Source organism: Penicillium taxi, assembly GCF_028828555.1.
Source record: "Penicillium taxi strain IBT 34144 chromosome Unknown utg000004l_segment0_segment0, whole genome shotgun sequence".
Taxonomy (NCBI): Eukaryota; Fungi; Ascomycota; class Eurotiomycetes; order Eurotiales; family Aspergillaceae; genus Penicillium; species Penicillium taxi.
The window spans coordinates 1,065,074-1,087,671 of NW_026643206.1; the positions used below are offsets into that span (position 1 = coordinate 1,065,074).

The 22,598-nt window shown below is 44.9% G+C and overlaps 8 protein-coding genes across 8 annotated transcripts; 4 read left to right on the top strand and 4 right to left on the bottom strand.

Moving 5' to 3' along the window:
• Positions 1-1,392: 1,392 nt before the first annotated feature.
• N7495_005313 (uncharacterized protein) lies at positions 1,393-2,556 on the bottom strand (the record flags this gene model as incomplete). Its single annotated transcript, XM_057207964.1, has 3 exons — positions 1,393-1,477; positions 1,538-2,308; positions 2,420-2,556. 3 exons carry the CDS (start codon positions 2,554-2,556, stop codon positions 1,393-1,395), a joined length of 993 nt encoding a protein of 330 aa, XP_057061738.1.
• Positions 2,557-4,984: 2,428 nt separating this feature from the next.
• N7495_005314 (GMF family protein) lies at positions 4,985-5,648 on the bottom strand (the record flags this gene model as incomplete). The annotated part of the gene is made up of 4 exons (XM_057207965.1): positions 4,985-5,176; positions 5,240-5,370; positions 5,474-5,570; positions 5,646-5,648. 4 exons carry the CDS (start codon positions 5,646-5,648, stop codon positions 4,985-4,987), a joined length of 423 nt encoding a protein of 140 aa, XP_057061739.1.
• Positions 5,649-5,867: 219 nt separating this feature from the next.
• N7495_005315 (flavin adenine dinucleotide pyrophosphatase) lies at positions 5,868-6,987 on the top strand (the record flags this gene model as incomplete). Its single annotated transcript, XM_057207966.1, has 3 exons — positions 5,868-6,053; positions 6,133-6,299; positions 6,354-6,987. 3 exons carry the CDS (start codon positions 5,868-5,870, stop codon positions 6,985-6,987), a joined length of 987 nt encoding a protein of 328 aa, XP_057061740.1.
• A 627-nt stretch (positions 6,988-7,614) lies between these two features.
• N7495_005316 (Ras family protein) lies at positions 7,615-8,542 on the bottom strand (the record flags this gene model as incomplete). Its single annotated transcript, XM_057207967.1, has 4 exons — positions 7,615-7,853; positions 7,915-8,190; positions 8,262-8,376; positions 8,531-8,542. 4 exons carry the CDS (start codon positions 8,540-8,542, stop codon positions 7,615-7,617), a joined length of 642 nt encoding a protein of 213 aa, XP_057061741.1.
• Positions 8,543-10,831: 2,289 nt separating this feature from the next.
• Positions 10,832-11,723, bottom strand: N7495_005317 (C2H2-type zinc finger protein; the record flags this gene model as incomplete). Its single annotated transcript, XM_057207968.1, has 2 exons — positions 10,832-11,350; positions 11,406-11,723. 2 exons carry the CDS (start codon positions 11,721-11,723, stop codon positions 10,832-10,834), a joined length of 837 nt encoding a protein of 278 aa, XP_057061742.1.
• A 2,952-nt stretch (positions 11,724-14,675) lies between these two features.
• N7495_005318 (glycoside hydrolase family 43 protein) lies at positions 14,676-15,695 on the top strand (the record flags this gene model as incomplete). Its single annotated transcript, XM_057207969.1, has 2 exons — positions 14,676-14,966; positions 15,024-15,695. 2 exons carry the CDS (start codon positions 14,676-14,678, stop codon positions 15,693-15,695), a joined length of 963 nt encoding a protein of 320 aa, XP_057061743.1.
• A 1,794-nt stretch (positions 15,696-17,489) lies between these two features.
• N7495_005319 (RibD family protein) lies at positions 17,490-18,335 on the top strand (the record flags this gene model as incomplete). Its single annotated transcript, XM_057207970.1, has 1 exon — positions 17,490-18,335. The coding sequence occupies one exon, from the start codon at positions 17,490-17,492 to the stop codon at positions 18,333-18,335; it is 846 nt and encodes a 281-aa protein (XP_057061744.1).
• Positions 18,336-18,789: 454 nt separating this feature from the next.
• Positions 18,790-20,628, top strand: N7495_005320 (uncharacterized protein; the record flags this gene model as incomplete). Its single annotated transcript, XM_057207971.1, has 1 exon — positions 18,790-20,628. One exon carries the CDS (start codon positions 18,790-18,792, stop codon positions 20,626-20,628), a length of 1,839 nt encoding a protein of 612 aa, XP_057061745.1.
• Between the last annotated feature and the right edge of the window lie 1,970 nt (positions 20,629-22,598).

Below are 22,598 nucleotides of genomic sequence, written 5' to 3' on the forward strand. Positions count from 1 at the left end.
TCTTCCACAGTGCAAGAGAACATTCCATTCTTGCAGGATATCTGTGCATTATTCCGGACATGTATAACTTAACTATAACGAAGCACCAGTCATAGTGTAACTAATGCTAACGAGCGCTAATGCAAATTGAAACGTGCCAGCTCACCTAAACGCTGTACAAAGTAGCTAATACATAACAATACATAGGTATACAGAAGCGCGCAGAAGTACCACAGTGGTGGGTAGGTAATTCATCAAGCCCCTTCCATAATACTCCATTCTCCAACAAACACAGATCGATAAATCCTGATTGCCACACGGGGTACAAAAGTACCAGTTACCATTACTGTGTTGGGTTTAGTGCAACCACTCTACCTATTCTAGGCCCAAACAGGTCAAAAGCCTAGGCCAGTTCAATGGCTTCTGGGTCTAGAGAATTCACTCCATATTACTCCGTTTCTCGAAAATCAATGGTTATTGTTCCCACTTTTTTCTCCTATAGAGCTGTCAAATCTCATCACCTTAGAGCGGTAAGCCTTAATCCAGCACCAGTATTTACTTTCTGCATATCATCAGTAATGCAGGCTTATATCCGGGACCACCTACGCACACGTAAGACTTTTACAGAGTTGTTTAGTGATCACTACGCAACTGCCTACGCAAGTGGCCTTCCTTCTAATGTTCTAATTGAAATTTACCATAAATAGTCGAAGCCGAAGCCCACTTAAAACGGATCGGTCCGCAGGAGTCGATTCCATGGAAAATTAAGAGATACAATAGTTACCAGTAGCAGTTATGGATGACATGTCAATGTTCCAGATTCACAAGACATTACGGATTAAATTCCCGGTAATCTTAGAATCCATCTCCGTCAGCACAGTTTCAGAAGATTCTGACCAATCAAGCATGCCATGAACTTATCCGTATGATTAATCTACACATCCAGAATTGTATTTGATCTTTACAAATTGAGTACTTTATTTAAAGTTCAAGCAAACGCGGTGAAAGTGGAGAGACGATTTCAATACAATTTAGTCCGTCAAGCCTTAGCCTAACTAGGTAGTTAAGCCCGTCCTCCATCTACTAAGTATGCCCGAAGGACCCAAGACCAAGCCCTCTCGGCCGGGGCTTATCACACCAACCTGGTAGATACAACCCCACGTCCTTTTTTTCTTAAACGAATGCGAGAGGTACTTTGACGATCTTGACCCACATGTTACAGACTTCTCTGCACGACGTTGTTTTAATATTCGCTCTGCAATACTATACTGTTGAAGTCAAGGATCATGAGATTGCAGAAGCAGCATTTATTTCTGAGAAACTGTAGAGGCATGAAATTGATAACAAAGTCTGAAGCAGTAAAAATAGGAGAGGAAATCATCAGTAGTTGAAAGTAACCTTGGAAGCAGGATATCACTCCCCGATAACCAAGGCTGCTAGTTTCTCCTCAACCTGTCTGAGAACTTCCGGGTCAGGCTCTCGCTTGATCTTTTTCGGTCTACATAGAAATATTAGCAAGCGCAATCACCACAGAAACCTTAGAAAGGAGGTCACATACGGAATTCTTATAGTCTCAGCACACTTCGCCTGTCCACACTTGCCACAACTCTTCGCATCATCATTGAAGTGACTCGAACAAACATGGCAAATATAATGCACCCGGCATCTAGCCTTCTTGTAAACACGATCTGCCTTGACCGGTTTCGGCGGATCGAAGTCACCAGGATACCCATCAGGGTATTTCTCCAACTTTGCCGGTTCCCTAGGACACTTCTTACAACGAACATGGTTGCAAGAAAAGCACTGCTTCTCGCCAGAGGCAAACCCAACGCCGCAAGCATGACAAGAGCGTCGAGTGCGATGCCGAACCTCCTTACGGATAAAGTCCGGCCCCCCAGTCCGACTGGACAGCTTAAGCGGAGCGGCAGGGTCGTCCTTGGACAGGCGCAGATGCGACGTGTGCCCTCCATTTCCACGGGCAAGGAGCTCGGAGATCTTGGCCTTGGGAACCTTGGGCTCAGCTGGATCCTTGGTCCGCTCTGTTGGGAAGCGGGGACATTTCTTGCAGCGTGGGTGTTGGCAGTTTATGCAGATCTTATTTGGGCCAAAGGTCGTGTCGCAGCGGTGGCAGGTTCGGCGCACTCGCATGCGAACGGGCTTGGTGACGCGGGCTAGCGGGAGGTCTGTTGGGGACTTCCATTCGCCTGGTTCTAGGGTTAGGCCGTATTTAGCGAACAGGACGCTGGCCTTGTCGCGCTGGGCGGCGCTGTAGTCGCTTGTAAGCTTGGCTGGCTCTGCAGTTGGATTTGTTGCAGGCGTAGGGGTAGTACTATAAAAAAAATAATAATTCATGTTAGGAATTTCTTTTTCTTTTTCTTTTTTTTGGGGTAATATGTTTTTTTTCTCTCTCATAGATCTGGGCATGTATTGGGAATCATACGTCTTGGTTGTTTCGAGTGGGGTCGCAGATTGTCGCTTAGAACTAGAGCGAGTGCGCAGAACAGTTTTCATGCGCTTGAGGTACTTGGACAAGCCCTCAGGCTTGTTCCCCTCGGGAGAATTGTCTTGAGGAGACATTGCGAAAGAGTTCAATTCAAGGCCAAATATAATAAGGAGGGAAAAAGGCGAGTTTATGGTTTTCCGGAGTAAAAGCGGGCTGTGCCAGTAAATTGGGACTTCCCGACACAGTGGGAAAGGGTCTGAGATGAACAGGGAAGAACCTGGAAGTTGCAAGTTGTGTGAAACAGAAAAGGTGGGTTTTCGACGACTTTAATGATTGAGAAGAGAGAGAGAGACTAAGATGGTTTAATACGGTATAAAGTACGAACAGTAAGAGGCTTTCCCGGTAATTTGGGTCTTAGTCTAATGGAGTAAGAGTATAACAATTTACTCCGGTATATCAGAACGGAGTAACCGACTGATGTACAGACCCGACAGTTTGGGTGCATGAACAAGAAAATCCCTAGTATGGATAATACACAATACACAATACACAATACATAAATAACCGGATTCCTTCCCCCTTTACTCTGTACCAATTCTACTCTTGGTACTAATCCCGCAGGCCCATGCGTTACTTTGGCCCCGGCTGTTGGCCTAGTACTTGTTTATAACAATACGTTGAAGAATACCTCCAGGATTGATAGTTATTGATCTAGAACTAGTTAACCACACCACGTTCAGTAAGAGTTGGGATTTGACTAAGCACGGAGTATTACTCCGTGCTATTGACTAGTTGATAGTTCATACGAGTCCAAGTCATAGTCGTAGTATTACTCTTATACACAAGTTAAACTTTGCACTACACATGCCAGAATCTCCACTACACCCTTCTTTACTCGGCTTCATTAGCTAAAAATCTTAAGAGTAACAAATTATACTATTGTCTGCAGCCAAGCACACCAAATCAATCAATCCACCCCCATTTGTCACACCATACAGTCCCGAGGCGCCTACTAGTGAACTACGACGCCGTAACTTGCAATCATCCAAGGTTACAATCCCATCGAGTGGAAGCCAGCCTCCCCCTTCCATGCTTAGCATACCTTGCCCCGCAACCACGTAAACGGTAGAAACCCCTAGCCAAGTGTGGCTTAGTGTTTGAACGAGGCAATTTGAACGATGATAACCGGATCCTACTCACACCTAGTCGCCATCCATTTGGCAGCTAACTTTAGTCAGGACAGACTACTGCAGGCTAAGGCAGTAATAACCTTGCTGTGATTAGTATCCGTAAATCTTCACTGAGTTGCTCAAATGGTGGGCCACTTGAGCAGGTGGCAACCCCCCGCTTCAAATGGACTAAAGCAAATGTTACGCCAGAAGCGAAGGACGAGACTTTTGGACTATCGAGTAAAAAAAAAAATTCAATCTCAAATTCCATCACGGAGAAATATTCGGGATATCATATATATCAATAGTCTATTCCTTAACTTGAGATTCAGATTTAGAATTTGATACAAAATAACGTGGCCCTTGCTCGTACACCTGGGACTCTGACCCACCGACGATCATTACATTCCATGTGTATGAAGCAGGGAGTGCGTATCGTAAATTTGCAATTGAACATGGGCTCATGGAGTAGCCGTGGAAAGTACTTAGTGTAGAATTATGGAGGTTGACTTGCTCCGCACTTAATATACATCCGAGGTCGTATGATCTAAACACCATGGTACCTGTCTTGATGGGAGGACATTCTCGATCTCATGAGTATCAATTTACACACATACCTAGGTACGAACATCAACTTTCAAACCGAGTACTGCGAGCCCTTTCATCCTCATCACTTACACAGCCCTTCGGCATTGAATATCTTAAATCGACAGAAACATTGATAATTGGCTAAGGCGTATAGCGGTGGCAAGTCCATGAGCTGGCGAACAAACTAACAACAACCAATAGCCACCGTCCACATCTACACATCTACATCTACACTCAAATTACATACAAGACGACCAAACATGCACATCTGATAGGAGATCTGCAGGACGCCCACAAGTAACGGATCCAGAAGCATAGTGCTGGTAGTCGGGCCGCCAGAACCGTATTCACAATGTTTGGGGTCCCAGGGCTCTGGGACTGGGATCTGATCGCATCTGATCGCTGGGGCCAGATGGAGCAAACATCAAGGGTATTGGCTGAACGGTCAAGATTCCAAATGGCTGAAAGTTTTGGCTGAAACTGGGCTTATACAGGTGGCAATCAGTCTCACCGTATTTGAAATTGGAATTTGAAATTTGAAATTGAAATTTGCCATGCGATGCGATACGCTGGAATTTTGCGAGATCAGTAGAATTTTATGATAGATCATATCTTGGTCCCTAAAAAATGAGACCTATTATTAGTCACTTTCCTTCTTCTCGTTTTGAGAACACCACTTATACGCTACTGACCGCATTCCATATCAAACTGCAGCATTTGCAAAAAATGAACTTCCAACGTGTCAAACGCCCTATACAAGCCCCCCAAACAAAATATTCGAGTATGAGCTATATGTATTCTCCCTTTACTCGGAGTTTGCCAACCGTGTCGCGATCGAGGTAATGTCCTCGTCACTCTCGACCTCCACCACGCGGTTCACCTCGGCGGTATTACGCATCACTTCCACGGCGCCGGCGTACATCATTCGTTGGTTTGGGTTGCAGTTCTCGGGAAGCCAATAGAGGAGAACGTATGGAACAGAGAGGCGGCCGTCTTTCTAGATGGTGCATGACAATTCAGTATTATTTTTAATGAGGTCAGACAGAAGCAATATACTGACCAATGTCAGCGGGTGGCTGAGAAGAATGAAGCGGGGAGAGGACTCGGGCAGCTCATCGGCAACATCTTCCATCCTGGTGTAGACTTCTCCATCCTCAGGCCTGATCTCTGTGGTCTTTGCATCGATAATATCTACCATTCCATCAGCTCAGTTTTGAGATTTTTATATCGTCGAGGCGACGTATTTCACGTTGAGGCTACTGTGGCAACGGAGAAGGGAGCATGTGGGCCGTACAGATTATAGCTTGAGGATCTTTCGCGCGCGAGGTAGTAAGACGAAACTTGCGCAGCTTCTCCTTAGTATCCGGGGAGAATGTGTAGAGTCGGTCAGACTGTATACAGGGTCAACAACACAGTCGCAACCTTGGAGTCGTTGAATAACCACGTGGGCAAATATAGCAACTCACCATGGTTAGATTATTGATAGGAAATCCGAAATAAAAAGTAAAATCTGAAGAACGCAAAGAAGAGCAGTCGATAGCGGATAGAAGTATAGACTTTCCTATCAAAAGGGGATTTGGAGAATGAAAGCTCAAAATGCGGGCGGAACTGCCCCCCACTTAGTCTTCTACCTTTGTTCACTCCACTTTAAAAGTCCAACACTTTACATTTCTCTACTTTCAATCCTCATGCTTAGTCGACTCAATCAACTCACTCGTCACTTTTCACCCTTTAGTTCACCTCATTCTCTAGCCTCTGCCCTATCAACCCCATTCCTAGCTTCGCGCTCAACTCCCGCGATGACATCAGCGAAGTCCAAGACCATACACACGGCCGCGTGTCTGATTATTGGTGATGAAGTTCTCGGAGGAAAGGTATGAGCTCACAACATCACTAGCTTCACTGGTATCTATACTCAGTCAAAGAAATATTATCTAATTCCTATTCCTCTAGACTGTCGACACGAATTCAGCCTACCTAGCCAAGTTCTGCTTCTCCCTCGGCATCCAGCTCAAACGAGTAGAAGTCATCCCAGACGACGAAGAAGACATCATGGAAGCAGTTCAGCGCATGAGTGACCGTTACGACTTTGTCGTTACAAGTGGAGGCATTGGACCAACGTAGGCCCGCTCACCAAGCCCCGAAATATACCCTCAGCTAACCAATCATTCAAGACACGACGACATCACCTACTCATCCATCGCCAAAGCCTTCAACCTAAAGCTAAAACTCCACCAGCCCTCCTTCGAGCGCATGAAGCGTCTGTCCCGACCACACCCCATGCAGCCCAATTTCGACTGGAACACGCCTTCACCCGGCCTAACTGCCAAGCTGCGCATGGTCGAGCTCCCGCACGACCCGGCGCTCCCAGCCGAACCACAAGCCCTTTTCGTCTCGGAAGACCTGTGGGTTCCCATCGCCGTTGTAAATGGCAACGTCCACATCCTGCCTGGCGTGCCCCGGCTCTTCGAGAATCTACTGAAGAATCTAAAGCCGCTGCTTGTTCCGCGACTTGAGGATCCGGAGGGAAAGGGTACTTTCCGCTTCATGTTTAGTACGCCTTTGCCGGAGAGTGCTGTTGCGCCTTTCTTGACCGAGTTGGCTGAGAGGGTGGCTCCTAAGGGCGTTAAAGTTGGTAGTTATCCGCGCTGGGGTAAGAAGCGCAATACTGTTACGCTTGTCGGCGCTGACAAAGCTTATCTTGAGTCTTTGGTTGATGAGGTTGAGAAGACTGTGCAGGGTAAGAAGGTTGATAGGGAGGATGAGTTGGATAATCCTGATGCGAAGGATGAGGTTTTCAGCCAGTAGGCCTAGATCTTGGCCCTAGATCCTTTATCTCCATTATCTCCATTATCAATCATTAGATCTCCGTTGTCTAGTTACGATTATATTCCTACTTATATATATCTACGCTCTTACTCATCTCTACACGGAGTGAATAATCAGCAATTAAACCTCTTGCGAACGTTTATTGACAGCCATGTCTCTTCCCTCGAGACTGAAAGAAAAACCAAAAAAATAATGACAAATGACGGCGGAACAAAAAGGGGAATCAAAATGGTTCATGAGACGAAGGTTGGCGTCAAAAAGGATGCGTACGGCGTCCATCGAAGTCGAAGGAACCCACGTCGAATCGAATTCGCCAGCACCACCACCTTTTTTTTTTTTTGTTGTTTTCTCTCTCCTTTTCTCTCTCGGTTTTCCAGTCAAAAAATCTCTTCCCTTAATTAAAATCCTAGAGAAGATCATTAAAGGGATAATGAATAATAAAAAAAAAGCCTGGACTCTCTCCCCCTCCTCAATTAAACCCTGCTTCTGTTCGTATTGTATGAACTCGTGTAGACGTTAAGGTGCTCTGGGTGGCTCTGTATCGATGATGGATTGTAAAAGCTGTCGCATATTCGGGGGTAGTAGTTGGTGTAAGGTTGTAGTGTTTTACATGATAACACACTTTGCGCAGCAGCCGGCATTCTCGCTTGGCTCACTGACGTCCAACTTACCCTCTGGCTGGCGGGCACCGTATGCACCGGAGCCGGACGGATAAGATGACATCTCCTTATTGTAGCGACGGATCTCACGGACGAGGTCGTAGAAGGCGTTCTCGACATTGATACGAGACTTGGCGGAAGTTTCGATGAACTTGCAACCGAACTGTCGGGCCAGAGCCTCACCCTCTTTAAACGAAGTTAGTCTCTTCATGCATAAACCGCGCTATTCAAGTATTAGAATATATACCTTGCTCGGAAACCACTCGCTCCTTATCCAAATCACACTTGTTACCGACGACAATGATGGGGAAATAGTCCTTATCCTTGACGCGTAGGATCTGCTGTTGGAAAGTCATGATTTCTTCGAATGATTGACGCGAGGTTATGGAGTAGATGAGAAGGAATCCCTCGCCAGTGCGCATGTACTGTTCCCGCATAGCCGAGTACTCTTCCTGGCCAGCTGTATCCAGGACATCCAACAAGGCGACTTCATCGTCAATCAAGCACTGCTTGCGGTAGGAGTCTGGAGCGAAAACGAAAGTAAGCGATGTGACTCCTACGTTTGGTTCTGGGTTATGGGTTCTGGCCTCTTACCTTCAATTGTAGGGTCGTACTCGTCGACGAAGTGGCTCTGGATCAGTTGAATAGTCAAGCATGATTTTCCGACACCACCCCCACCGACTACCACCAGTTTGTATTCTCGTAGAAACTAATCGAAAAGTGCGTCGGTCAGTCATTGTAAAGGGTATGGTTGCGATAGTTGAATTGCGAGTGCAGGGCGGAAGTGGAAATTCCCCGGTAGGAGTGAAAGAAGTTGAATCGAGTTGAATCGATATGGTGATGCAAAATATGAAGTGACTCACCTTGGCCGCCATCGTGAATTGTCTAATGGATGGATTTTTATTAAAAAAAAAAAAAATTAAAAAGAGGATGTAGGAGAAGAAAGGGGGGGTTGGGACCAGATAGAAATGGCACGACCAAATGCCAGATCAGAAGATTCCTTCAGAATGAAACTTGATAAAAGTGAAGGTGTAAGGAAAGAAAAGTGTGATAAAGTCCTTGGATATCCGGGGGGAATTGATTAGGGGAAGTGGAAATAGGGAGGTTCGTTTCGGGGCAAGAAGTTGGTTTTGCTGAGCTTCTTTTGTTCTCGGCAACGGTGGGGCCCCCTAAGAAACCTTCACTTTTTAATTTAGGGGGATTAGTATTAGATCAGGAGATTACCTAGGTAATATACTATTATATACTAATATTGGTAGAATAAGACTATGGATAGGTATGGATATTGACGTGGGTATGGATAGAGAGGTATATAGGTAGGACTATAAATATGAACTACGTTAACTAGGTGCCCAGGTGGTTTAAATGGTAGAACTCTCTTGAATTCATGTAAACTCTTACTGATCTGATCTCCCCTAAAGGAGTAGGTAAGCAATATCAGTTTGGTACGCTACTTAAATATTAAGGAATTGATTGGTTCCACAATCTACTGCCCCGTTAGAAAACGGAGATGATCTTGTTTTCCTCCTTTTCCTTCCTGCTCCTTCCTCAATCCCATCCACTCGCCATCCCCCCCTCTTTTTATTGTTCTTGGAAATTTACCTACTCTTGTCAATATTTGAAATGTATGAATATGTCTCAAAACGAGACATTCAGTTCATTCCAGACTCAATGGTGGATCAGGTTTGGGTCTGAAGTGGGGACCGTGGCTAGGCGCTTTTAGGGTACTGGGGTCAGTTCCCACTCTGTAGCGCCGGGGTGTGGCTTTGTGATTCTGTGATTCTGTGATGGTAATATGTAATCTACTGATGAACATATGGCACTTTCTAAGATTCCTTATTTTTTCAAGGACTTGGCTCTTAGCGAAACCTATCAATTCTCAAACTGACCCGTCGTTGACATGTGCAGATTCTGCATGGGGTTTTGGATGGATCAAGCTCCTTGACCCCGCTTAACTCCACAGAATTTGATTCTCATGGTCTGATTACTCTGTAGTAGAGATATCTTTACTAGAAATGGATGTTTACTTAATCGAAGGACTGCCCTTCCTATGGCACTTGAAACTTAATATGCCACTACCGTACTTCTAGTAGTTCTTCGTGTTCGAGAAGCTTCAATCGATAGCCACCCACCAATCCCAATTGCATCTTATACGAGAACACGTATACCTAACCCCGGACTAATATAAATCTAGTTTAGGGTTCGGCAACTTCCATAATTTGACCGATGATCCCGTTCATATGACCGATCAATCTCCGTCATATACCCAGACGCACGGTCATTCAAATGTTGACAGATCACCATGTGCTCTTCCCTAGGTGCAGACCACCAGATTAACGGCTAGGTATGTTCAAGACTGAGACAGCTAACCCCTACACTTCGACCTGCACTTGAATGCGAGCACTCTCGAATTATTTGAAACGTGACTTGAACCTTCGGGGATTGGGTTTATTTGCTTAAAGATCGATCGGACTGATGTGAAGGGCTAAAGATAATCTTAGATTCAGAACTAGCTAGGCACAAACTGTGTATAAAATCCTTAAAGGAACGTAAAGGAATCGTCGTTGAATCAAGAATCGAGAAGCTCTCGAGCCACGTGATTTTTTAACCCAAAAGGGTATCGGTCTTATGTTCACGCTCAGACTTGGATAATGGGCACCATAATCCATCACTGGGCTTCAGCCCGTTACAGCTGACAGATAATGGTCACCGCACACCAGGACTACTGATAGCTCTTACCGCCTGATAGAAACTTGCTGCCCTGCCTGCCATAGGGGGGCTGACTCATTATTCCCTTAGTTACCTAATAGTTAACTAGTTATAAATATTCATTTAAATAACTAATAATAGTTAGTTAATAAATTTACGACGCCAAAATGACTGGTCATCGACATCTTGAATTTCTCTCCTCCTTTTCAAATCAATGGCGGGATCAACTTAGAACTTAGAACTCTTGTACCCGATCCCTCAATCATGACAGAGAGACCATGGCTATAAAGAGAGGTCTCTAATCTCTTAAATACAGCGCCTTTCGAAATGCTGATTTCGAGAAAAGTTAACCGAAATTTATGGAAATCTTGCTAATCATGCTTTCCAAAGAATTTAAGGGGTCATTAATAATTATCAATCGCTGGTGTAGTGGCATTTAACCCTTGAGCCTTCGATCAGTGGAACGCCAACAATCTGCCTCCACGAATCAATGATTCCGCCACCTGGCCATGCACCTGTTGCACCTTCTCAAAACGCATGAACTGGCAAGATTCACTCTCAAGGTGGTTGAACAAAGCAGCCAGCGAGACAAATTCCTTCGGGCATCTGCGTGAGTTGGGGCAGTGATACACCTTCTGCTGATGAATCGGCGAGTTCAGATGCTGACTCAATCCCCGGGAGCTACCGAACCCTTTGTGACACAAATAGCACTCCCAGGAGTCACCGTTCCATGCCTGACTTGTAACAGTGTATTGTGAATTGCTTTCGCTATTCCACTCAATCTGCTTGTTGGTTATCATGCCATTCTGATCCGCACCTCGAATGATGTTGTGGATTGACTCCCGGTTCAAACTCGGGGCATTTCGGCACGACCCAGTCTCGAGGTGGTGCGAGGCACCACTAGCAGTCACAAAGCCAGTTCTGCAGAACGGACATTTGATATCCTGGCCGCGGTGGATTTTAGAATTAAGGTGCTGCATTGAATCAGTTCCAGCCTTTATTTCTCAGACCAGCTCTTATGAAACATACCATTCGCAGGTTATTCGCATTATTGAAGTGTCGATCACACTGTCTGCAGTAGTTTTCATAGTGGCCTCTGTCACGCATGTGTTTTTCAGCTGCGGAAGAGGTTTGGAATTTCTTGTCGCATGTCTCGCAACCATACTTGGGCATCCAGTGATTCATAGAATTCATGTGCTGTCTCAGGGAATGCCGGCCTGAGAACTGCCGGGTACATGTTTCACATTCCAACCAATGGTCGTAGTGATTGAGATGAGCGTAGAATTCTTCCTTATTGTCATAGTACCTAGTTCCATCGTCACACTGCGGGCAGTCGTAATATGGCATCTTATCAGTAGCTACTGAACCCTGGGGTGACTCTGGAGTACAAATTGTAAAATCAACAGAAAGGGAGAGAAAATCGAAGAAGAACAATGTTGGGAAATGAACAAAGTAATGAGTGGGCGTCGTTCTGATGATTGTTTATTACAAGTCACATGATACCGATAAGATGCCGGATGGAGGTCTGAAAAACCAATTAAGGTGGATACGAATAGGCAAATAGGAATGGAGCAAATTGTAGTCAAATTATATATGTGTGTGTGTGTTTATAAACCTACAAGGTGGAACGGCCCAAGTTGGCCATTCCAAGCTGACTAAAGTGCACTAAACTAAAACAGGAATCGGGCCTTTGACATAAGATGTCAAATAGCAAGAGTGAAGTAGAACGAGATATCCTGAATGGCCAATGGTATGTGTGTGTGTGTGTGTGTGATTAAATTAAGACCTGTCACAATTTTGTGGGGGACAAATAATACAGTTCTCCACCTGTGGATCTGGGTTCGCTTCTCTTTATCATTAGTACCCCTCTAATGGCTTCACGCGAGCAGCCCGATATCGTCTTTCTCATACCAAGCTTTATCCTAGAGATTGTTCTGATTTACTTGGACTTCGTATATCTCTACAGTCTCTATAGCCATATTTGGCGGTTCCTTGGAAGCCTGAGCCAATTCTAATGATTTTAGACGCAGTACAGGTAACATAGTCGGATTTCAGCTTCAGCTTCTGGTGGAAATGTATATACAGTATTGAGTTTTTTATTGAATGACACCTAATAGAATGGCTCAATGTTAGCTTTTTAGAGAACGCCGATGTTTTTGGAATACCTTTTTAGGACTTACAAGACCCCTCGCTACCTATGATTAGTCAATAGCTATCTTTACCTAGGTTTCCTCCTATTGTTCAAGATACAGGAAGGTGCAGGAAACCGCATTATCCCGCACTTTTGTTCGGAAGCAGCAGAGATAGCTCAACTCACAATGATGTTTTCACGCCCCTTGATACGGCCACCATGATGAATATGGATTTGAGCATGATGAGCAGCCCAATCTTGCTGACTTCCCCAGTTTCTGACAAAATCTTGGATGAAGACGGAACCCAACTGATCACGAAAGCTACGTCAACTCGGATGATGTAATTTTTTCCTCGGGAGTGTCTCTGAGCCTATCGAGACTTGTTGTCCCATGCTTATCGGGGAAATCCTGGTTGATACCTATTTCATCTTACACAAACTGGGATGGAGAGGGTTTTCACTGTCTGTATGGCACACGACCTGAAAAGATATAAGATGGTTGCGCTGGAGATTTGTATTCCTGACGATGCTAGGAATCAGGATCTCTACACGCAAAAGGAAGATTTTTGTACAATCGAAGATGCATCCCATTATCTGACTTTTCTAGACTCCTTTTCTCTTGATGGTGAGAGGGGTATACACATGGTTATCGTATTCTATATACGGGGTCCGAGCATAAACTACTACCAGAGATGAGTGTCGTTGAGAGGATGAGCGCCGCAAGACAATTACTGGCCAAGAAATTCCTCAATGACGCCGATATCGTACTTTGGGTACTCAAATCCACTTTGTTTCCACACAGAAAACTCCAAGAGCTAACATAAATTTCACATAAACTTAATAGCGGAAGTGTACTGGTGTGATATAGGCGTCGTTGACGAGTATACGCCGGAAAGATCTATCGAGACTTCGCTCGCGCTCGAAAGAAACTAATATAATTCAACACATAAAACAAGGGAGAGCCGGTCGAGCTAGTGTAAGCGAACACTGAGTTGCTTAACGTGGTTATCTCCCTTGCCGACTTGGGGTTGATGATCGAAAAGGAGTCTCTAGTTAAGTGTAATTAGCAGGCACATATCTTTTTCTGCGCCCTCGAGCTATTCAAAAGGAAAGGTCTAAGCTTGTCAGCGACATATAGAGCTACACGTGCCTTTTTGAAGAGTTCTACATTGGCTGCGTTCCCTTCAACGGCAGTGGAATCTCAGCATCAACCAACTTGAAATACAATCTCGGCTCTTTTTCTTTTCTTTTGCAGTGGGCTGGCAGGTATAATGAGGGCGGTACCCCCAAAGACTTTTGTTATGACCAAACGCAAACCATGTACCGTTATGACTATGGAGGAAATTACCAAATGGGCGCTGCTGAGGGAGGGCTGTTTGTCTCGGTATTGGAAAAATGGGGTTCATATTTGCATGAAGATCGCCTGATAGCCACGGTGCTGCTGTAGGGCAAGGGTTTTAATGCCATATTGGATATAATGGATAACAATTTCAAGTCCTGCTGCTTATTGTGTGTTTAAAGCTAATTTCGCGTAATAGAATGCAACGACACTACTTCCCTTTTTTTGATCCACCGTGAAACTAATGAAGTCTTCTGCGACTAGTTTGAAGGATTGCCGAATAGCTACAGCGTGATGAAACCCTGACATCTGGATGGGTTAATTAGTTAGGGGCGAACCAGTGGTCTGACATAATACAATATTTTCGAAATTAATAGCGATTGAGATCAATTGATACCCCAGTCCTAGCCCTAAGGCACTTTCGAATCTACTAACAACCAAACTACGACGGATAATAGAGCTCTTCAAAATGTTAATTTATCTCAGGTTTCAACAATAGAGCCTGCAGGATTATTTGAGTAGACGTAACATTACATGAAAGCGGCCTGGCTTCGGGATTTACGAACTTGTGGGGGCGGAAGATGTAACATCCAGCTTCCGTCTCAGATCCTGGAAGCATTGCATTTACTTAATACGACAATCTCAGGATATTAAGGTGCCTTCTATCTGTGTCAGGATTAGCGAGAGGTAGTCATGCACGTGTCTCCGAGGATTCACTATATAAGACCTCGGTCCTCGGAAGTCCTGGAACTCTTTGGGCACCCTTGATTAAGACGGCTTTCTGAAACTAAATCCCTACTCTATTTCGAAAAAAAAGTCGAGCAATAAAATGAGGAAAACTTTCTTTTTCGCTCTCGCCTCGGCGATTTTGATGAATGGCTTTGCTGCCTCTGAAGCAACGCGTGCCATCGATACAGATTTTGCCGACCCTTGCGTGATAGAGACGAATGGTGGCTATTATGCCTTTGGCACTGCTGGAAATGGCAAGAATGTACAAGTTGCAGCATCTGATGACTTCTCAACATGGACTCGCTTCAAATATACCGATGCCATGCCTGGTCCGTTTCCGTCGTGGATCGCATCGACGCCTAACATTTGGGCACCCGATGTAATTCAGCTTGTGAGTGAATCTGGTTCAGGCCTCATATCATGGGGGGGCTAACTTTTCTTCAATCAGGATAATGGTACATTCGTCATGTACTTCTCTGCAGCCTCGAGTGAAGATTCCAGTAAACACTGCATTGGCGCGGCGACATCGTCGGTCGTCACCGGTCCATATACCCCACTAAACAGCCCGATAGCTTGCCCTATTAAAAAGGGCGGGGCAATTGATGCCAATGGATTCAACGATGGAGGCACCTACTACGTGGTATACAAAATAGACGGAAACAGTCTTAATGGCGATGGAACTGAACACGACACTCCCATAATGCTACAGAAACTCAAGTCAGATGGCGTCACTCCCAACGGAGATGCAACTGTGATTCTCGAACACGGTACCAGTGATGGTCCTCTTATCGAGGCCCCTAGCCTAGCACATGCGGATGGTAACTACTACCTATCGTTCTCGTCCAATATGTACGACACCACGTTGTATGATATCAGCTACGCGACGGCCGATGTAATCACTGGTCCTTACACGAAGGCTCAGACCCCTGATGGTCCTCTTCTTGTTACTGGGGATCCGAGTAATGTTGGAGACCTTTCTGGTCCAGGTGGGGCTGACTTTACATCTGATGGCACAAGGATTGTTTTTCATGCCTTTAAAAATGGCAAAGACATTAGTGATGGGCGTGCGATGTACGTTGCTAGTATCTATCCTTCAGGTGGTGTAATCACTATCCTCTAAGGTTTTCCAGCATTGAAGGGTTAGAATTGGCGCGTTTAAGCAAATGTATATAATATATTTTACTGATAACACTAATTGAAATGTACACTAGTCAAACATATTTAATCCTAGGTTCCATCTAGAGCTTTCAAAAGCCGAAGAAACTTATCGGGAAAAATATATAATTTAAAAATTAACTGCTATTGAGGCTATCGATCACCAAGCAGGTAAGGAACTATTGTCTAACCCGTAGAGAACACGAGGAGAATTCCCAAATAATATTGAGAGTGGAATTGGAAATTACATGGTTACTTCGACCACTGTTATCGAGACTCCCAGGTAGCTCAAACTTCTACCAAAGTGACGATTCAACTTGCCATCTAAACCAACAAAATGGAAATCGTATCCCCGATTCAAACATTAAGCATGACGTTGTAAAGGTCATGGCAGGGAGATAGATATGCTGCTAGAGAGAACTTGATATGTTGAGTGAAATAGTTCATTCTGTAGGTATGAAAGCGCAAGGTTCCATAACCACCATTTAATTTCACCAAAACAGCTTTGATGACCAAGGTTTACAGTGCCGCCTGTCTGAATCCTTGACCTTCTGAAGACCCCGTTCAGGACTTTCAGACAAACATCATGTCTCAGAGTCCCATTCCGAAGACTACGTCTTGTTGGGAATTTGTCTTCCAGCGACACACATCTGGAGGCTGTGATGATTTCCACGATACATCCTGGGTCGTCCCAAAAGCTGTGGTAGGATTAATAGCGCAATTCTTAAAATTGACCAATAGTTCCTTCAAGTCTCTTGATCGACTTTATGGAGTCTGCTCAACTCTACATTTTTAGATCATATTGATGCTAGCTAGCTGCGGGAATAACTGTTTTGTTTCTCTCCGCCGAAAATTGCGGATTCATGCGCATCATGAAAAAAGGTGAGAAAATGAAATAGAAGGTAGATGGAACTTTCATCACAGTTCTTAGCCCACGTTTATCTCCTTTTCACACGTCACTATATACCAAGCGGGCGGTTGAGAGAGCCCTGTAATTTCTCCTGGTAATCTTCGGATTTCATTCTTTTGATCTTTCTGCCATTTTAGCTCACGTTTTATGCCATTGTCCTCCAGATTTATCCTGTAAGTTGTCACAAATGGGTCAGTCCATAGAATTGAGACTGGCAGATATGTCTCAATTAGCTTCAATGGGATCATGATCGTGCGTACGCACAAGACCACCGAGTGAACAGTATTGACTGGGAATTTTAATGGGTTTTCTTGTCGTCCAATCAATATATTGAAGGAGGTCGATATCAGATTGAATGGGAAGAAACCTTGGAAGATGCTTAAAGAAGGAAGAAGGATGGAGAGTAAAAAGGAGTGGGTATTTAACGTGTGCACATGAGGTTCGAAATTCGAAGGTAGGAAAATGCTCACTGATAGTGAGAGTGAAAGAAAGTTGACTTTGTGTTACTATACTGACCAGAAATTCCTGTATTGCCTCAGGCCACAATTAGTTGACCTACTATTATATTCAACGGCAAACTAGAAGGGATCCTAGCGCGCTGATTACAGTGATTAGTGGATATTTCATTATTCTTTCCACGGGTTCCATTTATTTCTTTCCCAAATGGAGCCATGGTTGGTGTAGGAAAAAGGGTTAAAAGTGGGTGTTTGTATGCGATCAAGGCACGCCAAGACACGGGAGGTGTCAACAGACTTTTGTACCTTCTAGCAATGTATATCCACCCCACACTGTGCAAGACTTCTCCTTCCTACAAACAAACCAGGGTCCTCACTAGCTAGGTACTTCATCATGTCATTAAGTACACGAGATGCAATGGAGTTTCCACAATCGGATAGAGAATTCCTAGAACCTCATTTACCACCGGATGACTCAACGTCTCAGCCCGATATGCCATTTACCACACTCACATTTGCGACAAGCCTTGATAGCTCTCTAGCCTTGTCCCCTGGTGCAAGAACAGTGCTTTCCGGACCACAGTCAAAGGCCATGACTCATTATCTGCGATCCCGCCATGATAGCATCCTGATTGGTGCTGGAACGGCCGTAGCCGACGACCCAGGCCTCAATTGTCGTATCGCCGGCGTTGGAGGCTACGGCAGCGAGGGCCTAGATGGCCAACCTCGCCCGATAGTTATTGATCCATCATCTCGCTGGGATTTCTCTGACGAAAGCAAGTTATTCCAGCTCTGCAGGCAGGGACGTGGCCTGGCACCATGGATAGTGACGGCTCTCCAAGAGCCACCAGCGGAGAAGATAGCCTTGTTGGATAAATATGGCGGGCGGTTCATTCCAGTTGAGATGCAAATTTCAGATGCTGGTCATCATCAGATCGAGTGGAATGATCTGCTTCGTACTCTTCGGTCAAACGGTCTGAGGAGTGTTATGATCGAGGGTGGTGGGCAGGTTATCAACTCTCTTCTTGCACCGTCATATATGTCCTTGATTGATAGTGTTATCATCACTATTGCTCCTACCTGGTTGGGCCAAGGTGGTGTAGTTGTATCACCGGCTCGGCGCTTTGATGGACAAGGAAATGCAATTTCTGCAGCACGGTTGAAAAATGTGAAGTGGTATCCATTTGGGGAAGATGTTGTTCTTTGTGGTCAAGTCAAAAATCTGGATGGTGCACAATAAGTTGCGAGATAAGGGTTCTTAAACCGCTGGTCTTCGGGATTGCCCTTTTTTTATTGCGGGGAAATGATCATGTTCTACTACGTACTTGGTGATATTGAAGTGGCACCATATTCCCTGCTCAAGTTTCTTACGCGATGTAGTGATTCCAATCTGATATCACGCACCAATCCCTTAAAATTGATTGAACAGACCGATTCAAGTATGCTCGGTTCTCACTATGGATCCGATTCTTATCTGCATTCAGCTTAATTCGTGATAAACGGGAGGTGGGTCCTATGTGTTTTACTAACTCCACTCGTCTTAGATTATTACTTAACATTTTATGTCGCCACTGCCCAGATAAAATCTTTTACTGATCCTTTTGTAACCTGTCTGTTGACTCTCCTGTATCCTTGGTCCTTATATCATTATATCAGCGTTTAGACTTGTGGTACTATCCACGTTCTCGTTCACGATGCCAGTTGGATCGTATTCGGAGGGTATCGATGGGCCCCCACAAACCCCTCCACATCCACACACCCAAAATGATGTGATTTCCAGTACTACCATGGCAGAGATGATGCAAGCTGCAGACTCTCTACCAGTATCTGGTCGGTCTTCATTCTCTTATTCAAGAACGTACTCGACTCCAGCGACCGGTGCCCAAACTCCCGATCCTCTACTGGGCAATATTATTGCTAGCGATAAGCAATACCCGAAGAATATTTCTCAAACTATCACCGATATTTCTCAGAAACACGAAGGTCTTGAACTTGACTCTTTGGACCATCGGCTGACCAACCGGAGGATTTCGGTATCCCGACCTCAGGATGAAGCCGATGAAGCAGCTTTGCCGATCCGATCGAAGCAAGGTGTACCCCCGGAGATCGGAAGTTTCACAGCAGAAATTATCCTAGTAATAGTTTGTTCCACTGGCCTTATGCTCTTTTCCTTCCTCTTGGGAGACATGCTTGCTCCACAAGAACAGCTGAAAAATGCGCTGGGTATTTCGAACACTCAGCTGCCATGGATTGTGGGTGCATTTAATACCGCAAATGGTCTATCCGTTGTTATATCTGGGTCTCTTTCAGATCTCGTGCCTCCAAAAAGCCTCATGGTAGGCGCCTTTGCATGGCTGACTGTCTGGAATATCATCGGAGCTTTCTCTCTACACCCGTCTCGATATGTTCTTTTCTTCGTCATGCGTGCCATGCAGGGCCTTGCAATTGGAGTGTTAGTCTCTGGATCCATGAGCATCCTGGGACGGGTCTATTCCCCAGGGCTTAGGAAGAACCGGGTTTTCAGCGCGATGGCTGCCTGTGCTCCGTTGGGCTTTTCACTTGGCTGTCTCCAAGGCGGTGGTCTCCATGACCATCTTGCTTGGATCTTCGGATCAAACGCTATAATTTGCGCCATCTGCTGCCTTGGAGCTTGGTTCAGTATTCCATCTCTGCGACCAGTCGCAGATGTTGCAGGCGCCGATGCTCCGAGTCTGCGTCAGTTCGACTTCATTGGTGGTGCTTGCGCTGCCGGCGGGTGTGTTTGTTTACTTTTCGGTCTCACCCAGGGACCTATCGCCTCGTGGTCTCCCTATACTTACGTATTAATTATAATTGGATTGATTCTCCTGGGTGCACTATTCTTTGTCGAGCGAGTCGCTGTTCGACCTCTTATCCCCAATCGACTGTGGAAAACACCTGGATTTACGCCGTTGATGGTCGCCTATTTCCTCGGCTTTGGTTCATTCTTTGGAGCGTGGCAGTTCTACGCCATCCAATTCTGGCTTCGAATCCAGCACGCCTCACCGATAGATGTGGCACTTTACCATATCCCTAATGCTGTGGTCGGATTATTCGCCACATTCATCGTCAGCCGCATTCTCCACATTGTTCCCGGCCACTATATTTATGTTGTGTCAATGTTCGCCTTTACTCTTGGACCGGCATTTTTCCTTCCACAGACGGCTAGTACTATGTACTGGAAACTCTCTTTCCCAGGCGTTGCGCTTGTCACATTCGGCCCTGACTTGGCTTTTGCCGCAGCAAGCATTTTCATCACGAGTAATGTTGCGCGGTCCATGCAAGGCTCGGCTGGTAGTCTACTAGTCACAAACCAGAATCTCTCCTCAGCTATCATGACCAGTGTTGCCGATGCCATTGGCACAAGGGTTAATCGGGGTGCTGATGGAGAAATTGGACTAGAGGGACTGCGTGCTATTTGGTGGTTTGCCTTGGGAGCTCAACTCACTGCAGCGTTGGTGACTATAATCTGGGTGCGTATTCCCAAGGAGGAAGAAAAAGAACATGTTTTGTGATCGATCATAGCATTTATTTTGGGAAGAAGCCCGAGGGATTTTCGCTTTACTCTTACGTTTTCGAAGAGGAAGCATATTCCCAGGTTGACTTCACTTTCACTTTTATCTCAGTATTACTTCATTGTTTTTCATCTCGGTACAGCAATTTTCAAGCATGCACAGTGCTTATGTGACACATGAATAGAATTACAAATAGATTTTTTTTTTTTTTTTTTTTTTTTTTGGATATTTTACATGAAAAACCTCTTTATACTCGAAAGAATCTCATATGGAGTTAGTTATCTTGAGATATATCTGTCGATACCACCAGACCAAAGTGGGGCACACGACCAATGAGAATGGTCCGGTGCAGTTGGTCCAGCGACATGAAGTGAATCTAGTGAGTTTTTTCTATTTAGTTACAGCGAGGACAAGATTGAATAACACACTTATAACTCGAATCATAACGCACCTTAATCTAGTTGCATATGCACGAACAGTAAGACTAGTCAACCATCGTTCTGACAATATCCCCTCAGTATGGGACCAAAAGGAGCCTATATAGCAAGGTTACATGCATCAGTCTTCTCTAGCTTTCATTAGAAGTTGAATCATCAGTTAAAGTACTTATGATATCTATTATTCATAAGCTGATAATTTCACAGAAGGAAGAGATAAAGAGTCGTGTCATGACTGGTCTCCTCGATCATCGCATTATGAATTGCTGCCTTGATATCCTTCACAATCACGCGAAGAACCATTATCCGCGTGGAGGTCCTCAACAAAGAGATGGAGGGCCTTCACCAACGTCTGGATGCACTTTGCACTGCCAATATGGATTTCATCCTGAAACTTCTCATTGATAAATACATTCGTCTATAGGAATAACGAGAAAGTCTGATCTTGAAATCATCGTGGAAGACATTTTGTATTTTCGCATTATTGACTAAGGCGACGGCATTTGTACCGATATTCAGATTCGCTAATACTCGTCAATATTTACTAGTGACAATGGAAGATCTTATCATTGCTCCTCTCCGTGGGCACCAAGCCCACCTAGACCTGGTAACTATGACAATGATGACGAGGGGCAAAAGGATGAAAAGTTTCGGGCTGGATTAATACGCAAGAAACGCGATCTCTAGCAGAGATGAAGAGGCTCACAAAGCAAACATTCTATTGGTGAAGGAAGAATTACAAATATCAAGCTGATCGTATTAATACGAAGTAACAAACGCTACACAATCTTATCGGTGACCTGGTCCTTTTTACGGAGTAGAATGAGATTGAGTAAAAAGTGAGTAGATAGTCAACCCGGCACTTCCCTTAGCTTCGCCGATCCTTTTCCAAGGTTCTAAGTTGATGACATCGATCGTATATATGTCCGATTAATCCCGAAAGAGATGTATGCAATGTGAGCATTGCATTAGTATTTGGTAAGAGCGGGAGGAGTGACTACGAACAGGACAGATCGGTGGAATGTTTTGGTAAGTGTTGGTGGAGTTTGTGGGGATCTTTGCTGACATGATCAGGCCTTTATATGTTGATCACTGTCGCCTGTCTTCTTTTGGATTAGCACTCGATAGTAATAAGCGATGGCGGAGAAACTAGTGGATAGATTGACGAATGTTACTTCTTCTTCAGGGGAAGTGATCGGCGAAGTTACAAATCATCTAAACTTGACATCCGGAACCTTGAAGTTCCATACTGATACTACTTACGCCGTACATATGGCTTGTGGAGTCCTACGTGCTCGGATGCAAGCAACATGCATATGAGGCATCGATTGTCCCGTAACCGACCTCGGAAGCATAGTAATGCAGCAGATCAAAAAACCACTCAGAATGCGGGTATCCCGAACAGTGGGTCAGTATAAAATGAAGTTCACGGCGTCCACGAGTGGCGTCAAGGGAAGCGGTAAAGAAGACAGCTCATATCAGATGAACGAGTCATTCATATAGACTCGTATCTTCGATCCAGTGTACCTTATA